Below are 13,391 nucleotides of genomic sequence, written 5' to 3'. Positions count from 1 at the left end.
TGGAAAATCTTGTAATATTTTTTCCAATCATACTAGTTTTTTCTATCATGTTGAACATTCAAGTACGGTAGCTCTATTGGAATACTTTATTATAATATATTTTAAAATTTACAGTTTTCACAGTTGGCGGATGATAAAGCCTCTCACTTCTAATGATATAATGCATTTCAAAAATAGTGAGTCGATTATCCACTCAGGTTATAAAACAAAAATGAAAATATTATATCTATTCTCCAGTTAATGCATATGAGTGAATGGAAACAATGTGGTGAAGAATCAACAACTCATTAGTATTTCATCACTTTTTAATACATTTGGTCATCAGTCAAAAAACAAATAGATTATTCTAAAAGCTTAAAAACTAGGTAGGTGAGAAAGGTAGGATCATATATTTACAAGAGACTAGTTAAAGTAGTTACATCATGAAGAATCAAGGGGAGAGGAGAGTGCATATAATTTTTAATTTCCACTTCCAGCAAGTATCATAATATGACTTATTGAACTTCTTTTTTCTTCTTAGATAATGAAATTAAAACACACATATATTGTCAAATTCTACACAGTTTAGATAAATTCAATAGTTGTCATGTCATTATTCATCAATTAACTGAGAAATACGGTACGATGATATTTGAAGACGTTTCAATCATCCAGCTATTGCAAAAATATTCAATTCTCATATAGATTTATAGATTTATTATTACATGAGTAGAAGTTGAAGGATAGTGTATAATTTGCTATTGATTGAAATATGTTACATTTAAAAAGAGTGTATGATGAGAAAAACTAATGATCTACTCTTTGCTCCTGAGAAAATATTAATACACTAGATTGTAGATGATTCATTTCTAGAGCATTCATTTTTATAGTAATAGTTGTAGTTGTAGTACATAGTTGTAGCTCTCCAAAAATCCCACTCTAAAGATTATCCAAGTACGGTATTGATTTTGGAATAATTATTGGGTGACTGTTCTAGATTTTTTGATTCTAGACTCTAATAGTATCTATTTGATTCAAAATTTGCTCGTTTATCTGAGTATTGAAGAGCGTAAATTGTATTTTGGAAAGTGAAAGTGACATAACCAACATTTTTATTTGGACAGTATAGTATAAATTGGAAATGGGACAGTTTTGGGCATGAGCCTGTTGTGCCTTTCCTCATGTTAAGTATTTTCACACAATGTGATAAATAAATACTAAAAACTCCAAAAAATTCTCAGAGCTTATGAAAAATGACAATTTGTATAATTTTATTGAATCATTATATAGCTGATTATATTACACAAGCTATTCCCACAGTAAAGAATTAAGAGCGCAGTATTAAAATGGGAGCATCCTAATGCTATAATAATTGTTGGCCTATACGATGTAAACTCTTCACAGTAATAACTACTGGATGATTGAGAGAATAAAAGAATAAAAAACATTCAATATGGTATAGTGGATTTTATTGATCTCACTCTCCACTGGAGAAAAGATCATTTAATTTGGTGAAATTCCACTGAATTCAATTCTTATAGTATATTGTATACTGAGCTATTCTGATCATGGGAGATGAATTTTGAATAGTAGGCCCAGTTGAAAATATATTATATGTATGAAAATTAAAATCAATGTGTAATCCAAGAAATTCTAAACTATGAGTACATGCATGTGAAATTGGTTGTTGCAGCAACCAGCAAAATGATATTATCATTTAAAATATTATTTACTAGATCATCCAAGTAAAAATTCATAGATAGTAGATCTTTATTAACCTTTTTGATATGGCACTATTTGTCATCCCACTTTTTTGTCATTCAAACAACAAGCTTTATCTGTTTATATGATTGATATTAGATTGTTATGAATGATAATCTCATCATTTACAGTAGTCCAATTGGAAGTTGCAACCAGCTAGATCACATTGAACTCTTAATATTTACTAGATTCACTAGTAAGCATTTACAAAGTAAAAATGTTCACACTCTTAATATTCACTAGATTTACTAGAAATAATTATTCACAGATGAGTGAGAATGCTCATTGGATTTTTTTCTACCACACTCATGTCATCACACTAAACCTGTGTTTACACCAAAGTTATTAACATAATGTTAATAACTTAATCCCTATAGATTCTATTAGATTGAATATAACTTATCATAAACATGATGAACATATGTGCTTGTCAAGTTCCGTACCGTTTGTCAAGTAACAATCAACATTTTGTTAATAACTTTGGTGTAAACCTAGCTTAATGCTCCTTCAAATATCATTTGCTTTGATAATAAACTCAGATCAACTAAATTTCAACATGTATTTGATTATATATTTCGTAATAATATCCATGTATGTTTAATTTCAATTTTCTTAGTCCAGTACACATATAATTTTCTAACTAAGAAAAGCATTTTCTTAGCAATGAAAATCAAACATTTTTCTTCTAAGCACTTTTAGGTAGGTACTATAGATGATATAACACAAGACTCACCTGATAGATAGGTGACGACGCGAGCAGAGGGTTGGTGAAGGCAGCGGCAGGGTTGGCACCAGCTGGAGCAGGCTGCTGATACAGGAATGAAGCGTCAGGCAGGAAGTACTGGAGGGGAAGAGCGGGAGCATGTCCCACAGGTCCCACGGGACCCACTCCTAGTTGGTTACCTGCCACAATTCATTCATTCATTTGATAATTATTAATCATAGAAAATTGATGGTATCATCATGTTATATTTTCATATAAACACGACTACTTTTAAGCACTCAAATAAACAAAAGGTAGGTTTACTTGTGATTTCCTATAACATTAAAGTAGCCCCTACTGGAATACTTCAATAATTATTATTAAAACTATATTTCATACAGTATTCCAACTGAGTTTATTTCATTTTTAATTTTTTTTTCATGTGATCCCACGTCAGTTCAAGAAAGCATGTGAGCAGCTTCATATCCAATAAACACAAATCTATTCCCCCACACTAGACATCAGCATCTTACAGTAGCATATAAAGTGTGTAACTCATTATTAGTTTCTTTTATCATTCACCTCATTCCCAGTCCCAGATTCTCCTTATCATTAGTATCCATCTCATTATTTTCTCATACCGGTAATTAGGTTTCACATACTATATTCAGTATCGTAAGCCACGTTTACACCAGATTTGTCAAAAAACTATTGTTCACAAATAATTTTCTTTAAAAAATTTGTAACTTTCTCTGTAGAAAACAAGTTGTATTTTGCTGTGCTTTATTTAAGAATTGGCAACAAATTGCCGAAATTTCTTGAAATCTCAGTTGACAGCATTACTCCAATTATCTTAGTTCTTATAGTTCTTTTCTACAGATGGAAATAATTACTGAGATATCTTCGGGGTGATTTACAGCATTAAATTTGGATTTTCGTTTAATAATAATTATTAGTTCTTTTTTTGTTTTTACTACATAGGGAATCTTGTACTTTTCCTTCATATTTATTCTTTTTTCACAATAAATTCAATTCTTTGTATTGTAATATTACATTTTTTCTCACATTGGAATCGAATCTTCAATTCGAGATCTATGAAACTTTATAGTAAATATCAGAGTCATCGATATACGAACAAACATTTGACTGAGAATTTATTATCGTAAATGATTGTGTTGCATTGTTCCATGGTGTCACCGAGGCTGGGTTGACAGAATTAAAAAGATAAATGGTTTATTTAAATAGAGATGATATATAAAAATCTAAAATAATAGTTTCAAAATAAAGTTTTATTGAGAACAAATATAAAATGTGAATTCTAAACTTGTAATTTATAATTTTTTTGGTGACGTGTCTGTAACATCGACACTGAACAAGGCTTTGCTCTGTGACTTGTAACTTAGGCTTTTCCTGTTCTTTCTCTCTAAAACATGGCTGGCTGGTGTGTGTTGCAATTTGGTGCTCTCTAAATAATTGTCTGTTTAAGTGAATTTATTAATGTTTTAAATTGAGTTTTAAACAGTTTATAGTGTTCTATTTTGTCCATATATTTGTTTTGTGTGTATACAAGCCAATAGCCACTGTTTTTCAACTATAAACTGGATAAGTACTTTAGTTTGTAGTACCTAACTCTAGATGCTTAGGCTTGTAATATATTGTTCTTTGTGTATTTGTGTATATTGCCAAAATTCTTTTGAAGATTATAAGTTCATTTGCTCTGAAAACTGGATTTCTCATTCATAGGCGATAGATCCATTCATAGTTTATCAAGAATCTATTACGTTGGAGCCGATAAATTTCCTTAGGGTAATAGGTGGAATGCTATTCCAACCGATTTAAGGAAAAAATTGGTAGCACGGCAGTATTGTAATTATTATCCTGACTGGGGAGGAACTTTGAGGACTATATTTTCCCGTGCGCTCCCATATTGTTGTAAAAATTATGAATCAATCAATAATGAATATTCATAGATGAGTTGAGGTACATTCAATATATAAAATCACTTCACTTATATGGGCTGCTTTTGTTCAAATTAATAAAAACAATATGAAAACTTCTAGTACACTTCATCAAAAACTTTGAAATATTTTAACTAGTTTCGACCATAGGTCATTTTCAAGTTGAAGTTTTTCATTAATTCAATAATATTTATTAGATAATAACCTGGCAGAATCATGAGTGGCAGTGCAGAGTAGGGATTCGGGTAGGCTCCCAATGCCTGAGGGAAGTATGGCTGCTGTTGTTGCAGCTGTTGCAGCAAATACTGCTGTTGCTGGTAGGCTGCAATCTGTTGTTGAGCTAGTGTCCCATACTGCTGGGTGGGCTGTTGTTGTGAGGACTGCTGTTGTTGCTGGTTCTGTCGTTGTTGTGCGTTGGTCAGGGTGTCGCGTTCGATGTCTTCCAAACGCACCTGCTTGTTGTCACTCGATGCTGACTGTTGTTGCTGGTGTTGTTGATGTTGTTGCTGAGCTAAGGTGATCGCTAGCAAGCTACTAAGCACAACGGCTAACTTGATTGGTTGCTGTAACATAGAAAAATAATTCTCTGTTAGCTTTTACTTTATAGAATATTGAATAATAAAGAAGATAAATACAACATTATATATTTCATGTGAATCTTGAAACTTCCATGGTAGGGTTATTCACAAATACCTGAATAAAAATCAATGCACTTTCTCACAGTAGATATTTAAAACTGTGTATTTTGCAAAATATTCTCTTATACTATGTGAATGACATAGACGAACCTTATTATAAAATTAAAAACTACCTACTTTAGGAATGCTACCTATTTTGGACTAGGTATGTATAACCTTATCTGAATTTGGGAGAGGAATAGCATAAGGTTTCCTTATTTTTTCTCTCCCGATCATTTTTGATCAGGTACTTGTTGTATGAATCAAAAAAGAATAACTATGGAAAAAAGAATACCGGTACGGTAGGATTTTGAGATTATCAAGAATGTAATTCTTTGCAGATCTATGAGTCATAATGAACCATACATTATTATAATTATACAATAAGAATGTTTCAGTTACAATTATTCTAAAATAATTAATAAAATACTTAATAAACTACAGTTCATTTTATATATGTGAATTATGTATCCAGCATAATTGAGAGTAATTGCAACACTCCTTACACTTGTACAAATTAATACTAGGATTATAAATTTATTATTAATTGAATTCAATCTAAATCTATGATTTTCAATTCATACAAAGCAACACTGAAAATTTAAGAGTTATATTTTTATCAGGATAGAAGTTTTTTAAATACAATATGTTTATGTAAACTTTTCGTGTCGGCCTTAAAAAAAATGAAACTGTTTGAGTATAGTACAGGGCTACTGTACTATGATATTATAAAAGTGATAAGTTGAATTCATAGTAAAGACATGCATAGTAAAGTTTCATATGTTCATGTGTTCATATCATAAGACGTGTTTACATAGATAAACTACAATCATTGGTTAAAATTGAGAGGAAACTGGAAGAGTCATACAAGTGGTGATATAATTTGAATTATTGATTCAGTTTCAGATAAATTTGTATCCAGATAACAAAAATATTTAAAAATTGCATAATTTCATCAAACTATAATACTCCCCACACACTTTATTATTATCAATAATTTGAATACGGTATTTTTCAAATTTTACACCTTCAGACAGGAACAAGGTAGAAGAGCAACAGCCTCCACATTATGTGAAACCTGTTTTTATCATGGTATCACTTGAATAATAAAATTCAGCTAAATTACTGCTCAACAAAAGTATTTCTATTGAAAGCTATGAAGTAAGGTGTTGGTTGATGCAATAATCGGAAGAAGCAGTCTCTAACTTTTCCTATTTTACTTTCTCAACTGTTACAAAGTGGGCTTTCCTGTTCTTTTTACTTGGAAACATGCATAATTCTGGTTTCTGGCTGCCTAGTTGGTCATGAATCACTTGTACATGCTTTCCATGAGTAATTAATCTCATGACTCCAATTAACCCACCGTGAAAGTACTCATCCAATATTTTACTGTGGTTCAAATTTATTCGAAAAATTGACATCCAATTATTAATATAATCATGGGATCACTGGATGGAGAGAATTTTACAAATTCAAAAACTTGTGTTAATGGAGCTACTTTTAAATAAATAATTCAAGTTTCAATTCATTTGAGTATTTTGTATTATACCTGTGTTATGTTATATTTTGGCTATATTTTTTCAATATTTCAGCCAATAAATCCAATAAATGCTAAGAAATTGAGTTTTTCATGTAGTGAACAGTTAGTTGACTTATTTTCTTCGAAATTACGGTAGCCTACTGAATTAGAAGTATTGGAATTCCATCAATGTCCATTATTCCAGTTCATCAAAATTATTAAGCTACATCATTGTCTCTCAAATTTACTATCATAATATCAGGTATAAAATTGTTGATTATTTGATAAAATGAAACTTATTTTTCGAAGCTTCCTCATTCTATTTGTGGAACTCGATCTAGAGCTTTGAAAATTATTTTTTTCACTTTTCAATGTGAGAATAATCTATTAATGTGGAGACATTTTTGCAGATTTTTCAACTTTGGTACCTGAATCATTCAACAATAATATTCTATCTCTTTATTTAAGGTACCATCATTTGAAATACGCTACTACTGAGCTTTATGGAAACGATATAAGAAGAAATGGAAAATGACAGACTCAATCCTTGATGATCATAAGAACACAAAAGGATCACATTTTCACTTCAAAAAGACCAAACGGTCAAATGTCTCACACTTGTTCACACCAAAATAATATCTCTTATAATTCCATGTCTTTTGTGAACAATCTCTGCTCCAAATTGAGTAACAATTTTTCCGACTGCTTTGTGTGGGACCTTGATGTCATAATACATTGTTGACCAGAACGGATAAATATTCTATTGTGAAAATGTCCAAGACTAATCGCCAACAGAAATCAAAGCTAAGCTTCAGAAAAACGTTTGTTTTTTCATATTTCTGTCTCCGATTACGTTTAACCTTGTGTTGTTTGTGAAAAACATGAACATGATAAAAATGGACAGTGATCGAACTATAAATGTGAAAGAATATATCACTGACATTAATAATAGTTTTTTTAATAAATCTATTCAGATTCAAATAGACTTTCAAATTTTAATAGGCCTACTCTAATTCTAGAAATAACTAGGACATCTTCCTTCCATATAAGCATAAATTGCATTCTTTGAAGATTCTGAATTTGTTTTTTTTATGATATCGTCATGAATACACTGATATCACCAAAGGCAGACAATTAGGAATGTTAAGGGAAGTACCCCTAAATGATGAATTTGCATGTTTATGTGAAAAATCTTCAAACAATAGTAATGAGTAATCAACTATGGAAATACTTCAAAAATTCAATCAGCTTTGATACTCAGAATATAATATGAGATATCAGTGATAAAAGTGCGATCCGAGGAGCTGAATTCTTCACAGTGTGAAGTACAATTTCAATTCTCAATTTGGAGACTACAATTCACAGTTCATATAAATATTTATTCCACTAAAATCATGTTGGAGAATGAAAAAATAAAAAAGAGGATGGTGGATGGTATTACAGTGCCTATATTTAGTTATAAAGTTACTGTGGATCGTACATGTTGTCAAGGTAAAAATGAGAGGGTATAGAATTTACAAAAAAATACTATAACTTCATATCAAATAACATCAAACGTGGGTCTATTTTAAATTCATAATTATGAAACTAAAAATTCTTGTACGGTATGGATAATAACATTTAATGGCAATTCAACAATTTCTGAGCCTCAAAGCTTTTTTATGAAATATTTCAGTAGAAATAAGGTGCTATTTTATCACTGTGAATCATTATTAAAATTATCATTATTTTAGTATAGTATTGTTCAAATAATTCATTATTGTAAAAAATTATACTGTTAAAATGTTCTCAACAGAGAATAATTCCTGTTTGTTTCATTTCTATGTTGTAGAGTTCTGGAGAAAAACTGTGACAATATTTTTTTTGAAAAACTAATACTATTTTGATTTTTAACATTTTCCAGTACAATTTAAAAAATAATGTACCTCTGATTAAATTACACCTGAAAATAGCCTACGGTAACAAGGCAGCCAGTTATCCCATCTTATCCATCTAGTCAGGAAAGAAGATTGTTTCTCATGATATTTTGGTGTAAACAAAAGACAACTATCAAGGAAAGTACCTACTAACTGATCGTACAGCACCCACCAATCATATCAGACATTTATAGATTAGCCGTAAAATGAGGCATGGAGTCTCTCAAACATTGCCATGTGATGGTAAATGGCGTAAAATAGATAAAATTGGCCACAAAACTGTCATTGTGTTAGTTTAAGGATGTTAAGGATGTTACATATACTCCTTAGAAAGGATATCATATCCGATTGTGTAATAGCATCAAAATTACAGTCTAGACTGAACTGAAAGTGAGCAAAATCTCATAATATTGTTAGCAATGATCCTGCAAATGAATTAATCTCTGTGTACTACTCATAGTAGTTTTACAAAATGATTGCCACAGATTATTTCTAAAGACGCTTTTGTTTATAAAATGGTGAATGACAGTTGAAGTAATAGCGCCATATAATACAATAACTGAGAGAAAGTTTGGTGAGCTCTGGTTGATTCTTTCCTCTGAAAGGAATTTTTGTAGCCATCATTTGTCATGGCTGTTCCTAGACAGAGCTTTGACATCTGAAACCATTTAGCAGAGCTGTACTGGTGGAGATTATATGGGTGTTGGCGAATACCGGACATGTTCACAGAACTGGAGCACAGTAGATCTTATCAGGTTCTACCGAAATTTAGTTGCAATACTTATAAAGTTATAATTTCTGCTAAAATCACACACAGAATATTACTCGTATAGTTATTAAAGGGTCAAATAATCTTTGATCTTGCATTGTTTTCAATCTATTGGAAAAATTAAGTTTTAGAAATAATTAACAGCAAAAGTGATAATATAGCAATTTCCCTATACGCCAGTGCAGTTTCTATGAAAGCTCTGTATTTTTCCAATATATTTCAAGACTTCATGCTCAATATTTATTACGTTTATCGAATTGATAACTTATAAATAATGCTATAGGATAATTTCCTAAAAAACAACTGTATTGAATAAAGTAACCTACTGATAAATAATTAATTGATGCATATTCTTAACTCAAGGATTCTCTTGCAGTAGTTCCATACGGTAATTATTTTGTTATCCTTGCAATAAAATCACGACATTCTTGACATTCCCAGTCATGTCTAGCCTATACAGAGTAATAATGATACTATTCTGCTCTTATCCTATACTCTGGTTATTCACATATTGTGTAATATATACCTGTAGTCAAACAGGTTTGTTTACTCAAAGCTTTTTTATTACCATTTTTCCCTTAGGGCTTCTCTTGAATATGAATAAAAATATAAATCCAAGTACCCTTTTTAAATTGTTTACTTACAACATGTTTCGGCTATATGATGTCATTATCAAGTGAAATAAAATAAATAAATAAAATTGGAAAATAAATAAAATTATTGCTCTTAACAATTAAAAATGATACTTAGATTCCAATCTATACTTTTTTTATTAATATTGTTTAGAGCACTTCAACACTGCTCACTGAAACTGTTGAATGGAGAGAGATAGAAACGTTTATTAATATGAAGAAAATAAATAAAAATCTCAGTACCCTTTTTTTAAATATTTTGTCACGACGTTTATTAATGATTATTAAAAATACCTAATACTTGATATATGTGTTCTGTGATTCATTCATTTGAATATAATACGAATAAATGCATTATAATTATTATTTAACGAAAATCCTAAATAAATGCTGTAAATCACCCCGAAGACTTCTGCTACTGCAGACATTGACAACAGGGTTAACAGCTGGATGGAAATTTGATGAGAACTACTATCCAAAAACTACTTGCCAGCCCGGGAATCGAACCCGGTACCTCCCAATTGCTAGTCAGGAATGCTTACCCTTACACCAAACTGACAATCTCTGGATAGCAGCGCTCATTGTATACGAAGTCATAGCGGCCAACCAGTGGCATTCCTTCAGTATTAATTATTCGTTGGTGGTGTATATTGGTGGAATATTCAAAGTTTCTACTGATTTTCCTGAATGATTCTGTGATCTCTGACACATAATTTGATACATCTCACCACAGATTTAAGCCATTTCTCGTTTGTGATCTGACACATCGTTTGTAAGTCATGAAACTATATTTGTAATGCATTATCACAAGATGTGACTCCTATCCATAGATACAGTGCCTAAACAAATACGAAGTGACAGACAAATCATGAACTGGGGTGGCTTACAGTGTCCAAACAAACAGATACATCAACAAAGAGAGACTCATCCACTATCCAGTCTTCTGCAGCTGAGTCATGGGCATAAAAACATGACGTAACAAAAAAGATAATTGCTGGAAAGAAGTGTTTGGGATATCACCTTACAGCTTGAACTCCTTAATCTTTATCCGTTGATAACCCAATCTTTATAATGACAATATGTCGGTTATCTAATATCTTATCAAGTTATTATCAAGATTGTAAAAGTGAAGCGATAATTTGGAGAGTAGGTCCAAAATGAGTAATTATAACAGAACAAGGTCGATAATTAGGTAATTATCGGGTGAAAAGGGAGGCCTACTAATAATAAAGCTTGAGCTTGGAGACTTGAATAGTTGAACCGGATATGTTTATAACTTGTACCTATGCACGAGTAAGTTATGTAAGTTGAGTTCCGAGTGTGGAAGATGCAGTTATTCACTTCTAAGTAGTCGTTTAACTTTCTTTTAGTTTGCCATTATAATTTATTATTCAGTTGCAAATTGTGCGAGCTAGAATACCCTACTCCAGCGAGCGGTAGGAGATGAAGGAGGAAAATATGAAAAGAAATAGAAGGTGGAGGAGTAGATGGAGATAATGAGATAGTGAGAAAGGATGGGGAGAGAGTTGTAGAGAAAAAGACGGGTGATGGAGAGAAATTGAGAGAAATTAATAGAGAAAAATGAGATTGAATTTGAAAAGCGAAACGAAGAGAGAATAAATTTCAATAGATGAATGAGAGAGTAGAATAGAGCAATAAAGAGAAAATCATGGGGAATAGGAATATGATGGATGGGAGGAGAAAGCTAAGTTAAAGAATGAATGAATGAATGAGAGATTTTAATAATATAAGAACAATAAAATATGGAGATAAGAAAAGATAGAGATGGATAAGAAAAAAGAGAAACTGAAGAAGTGATATTATATTGAAAGTGAATGGAAAAGAATATAAAGAAGGGAGGATAACAAGATTAACAAGTCTAGATGAATCAAATGAAAAAATAAAAGAAATATATGATTGAAACATGAGAATGAATGAGAGGGAACGTCAAAGGAGGGAAGATAGGCATTCAGAAAAACGATAGAGGAATGGAGATAGGGTTGAATTGTAGGAAAATTGAAATGGTAGTAGTAGAGGGTGAAGGTGAAAGGAAAAATGGCAAATTAACGAATTATATGCAGTGGAGGAAAGATAATGGAATCACAGAGATAAGAAGAATGAGCAGCAGAAAGAAGAGGAAGAAGAAGAAGGAGAAGAAGGAGAAGAAGCAGAAGAAGAAGAAGAATGGAAGGAGTATAAAAATTTAGTGTCTCGGAAATAAGAGAGGAATGAAAGAGAAGAGATGATATTCGATGATAAAGGAGAAGGGGGAGTGTAAAGTAGATGAGTAGAGAAGGTGATGAAAGAAGATTAAAGGAGAAGAAGAAAAGTGGAACAGAGAAACAATTTATGAAGAGAAGAAGAATAAACAAGATGAGGAGAAAGAAGATGGAGAAGAGAAGTTGGAAAAGTAGGAGGAAAACGAGAAGAAAAAAAAGAAGAAGAAGAAGAAGAAGAAGAAGAAGAAGAAGAAGAAGAAGAAGAATGAGGAGAAGAAGAAGGAGAAGAAGGAGGAGAAGAAGAAGAAGAAAATAGAGGACAAATAAAAATAAGAAATTGCAAGTATCACCGCTTGCCAAGAGTGACCACTCTAGATCGGAAATTCTACTAGAGAATTATTGCATTTCTAGTGCCCATAAGGCTATTCAAGATAATCCAGTTCTTCGTAAGACCAGGGCTTGGAATCTTTGCTATTATAATTATTGTAGAAAGAATTTCTCCTCTAGTCGTGCATGACTGTTATAACATAGAAAGGGTGCGGTCATCTTGACCACAGATCAACAGCTGATGGACGAACGACATTCACCCATGTTAATTCTTGATCTTCGGTTACCTACTATTCTGACTGTTTCCACCTTCTTCCGCAGTCTTGAACTCAACCTTGTAGTGTCTTATTAGAGGCTTCAATTATTGTACAACTTTCCTCTTTTCACCTGGTGTCTTAGTATTGGATTGTACGTTTTAGTGTAATTATTCGAGTAGACACGTCATGTTCATGTGTAATGTAAATGGTATTGTTACTTGATGTGGCCGACTCACAATGTCGCTGTTTACCACACATTTCAATGTAGATGAAATGTGTAATGTATCTTGAGTTGAATTTTGGCTGGCCTATTATATATGAATGTGATTATTTGTATCGATTTGTCGAATGATTTATTCCAGTCAATCACGATTTGTCAGAATTTTATATTTTTGAAAAGTGTAATACTTATTGAATATTCATCGTAGATATTTTTTTCAAATAAATATCTTTCTGTCTGTCTGTATTCTGTCTATATCAGTATTAAATAAGAACTATGTTATATATGACAGGGGGAGGAGTTGAAGACGCAGATTGATTGGCATTTCTGGTGGGGGGAGGGTTCAAAAACAATCCTTGAAGGAAAGTCCTGAAAAAAGTGTTTGAAGTGATGATGACTGTTTTCAAGCGAGGATACCTTATTTATAGAGAAGATAAACTTGGGATATATTCAG

General features: G+C 31.7%; 1 protein-coding gene across 1 annotated transcript; it reads right to left on the bottom strand.

Moving 5' to 3' along the window:
• Positions 1 to 2,446: 2,446 nt before the first annotated feature.
• LOC120353477 (general transcriptional corepressor trfA-like) lies at positions 2,447 to 4,973 on the bottom strand. The gene is made up of 2 exons (XM_039437275.1): positions 4,607 to 4,973; positions 2,447 to 2,643 (listed from the first exon to the last, which is right to left on the bottom strand). The coding sequence occupies exons 1-2, from the start codon at positions 4,971 to 4,973 to the stop codon at positions 2,447 to 2,449; spliced, it is 564 nt and encodes a 187-aa protein (XP_039293209.1).
• Between the last annotated feature and the right edge of the window lie 8,418 nt (positions 4,974 to 13,391).

The sequence above is a fragment of the Nilaparvata lugens genome, chromosome 11 (assembly GCF_014356525.2).
Source record: "Nilaparvata lugens isolate BPH chromosome 11, ASM1435652v1, whole genome shotgun sequence".
Classification (NCBI taxonomy): Eukaryota; Metazoa; Arthropoda; class Insecta; order Hemiptera; family Delphacidae; genus Nilaparvata; species Nilaparvata lugens.
Note: the sequence above shows the minus strand (reverse complement) of the source record. Positions and strands in the feature narration are given on the sequence as shown.

Excerpts from the sequence above, each read along its gene's own strand:
- LOC120353477 (XM_039437275.1), bottom strand. The coding sequence starts at position 4,973 with ATGTTACAGCAACCAATCAAGTTAGCCGTTGTGCTTAGTAGCTTGCTA. Across the intron at positions 2,644-4,606 it reads GCCACTCATGATTCTGCCAG|GTAACCAACTAGGAGTGGGT; the intron begins GTTATTATCTAA and ends GAATTGTGGCAG.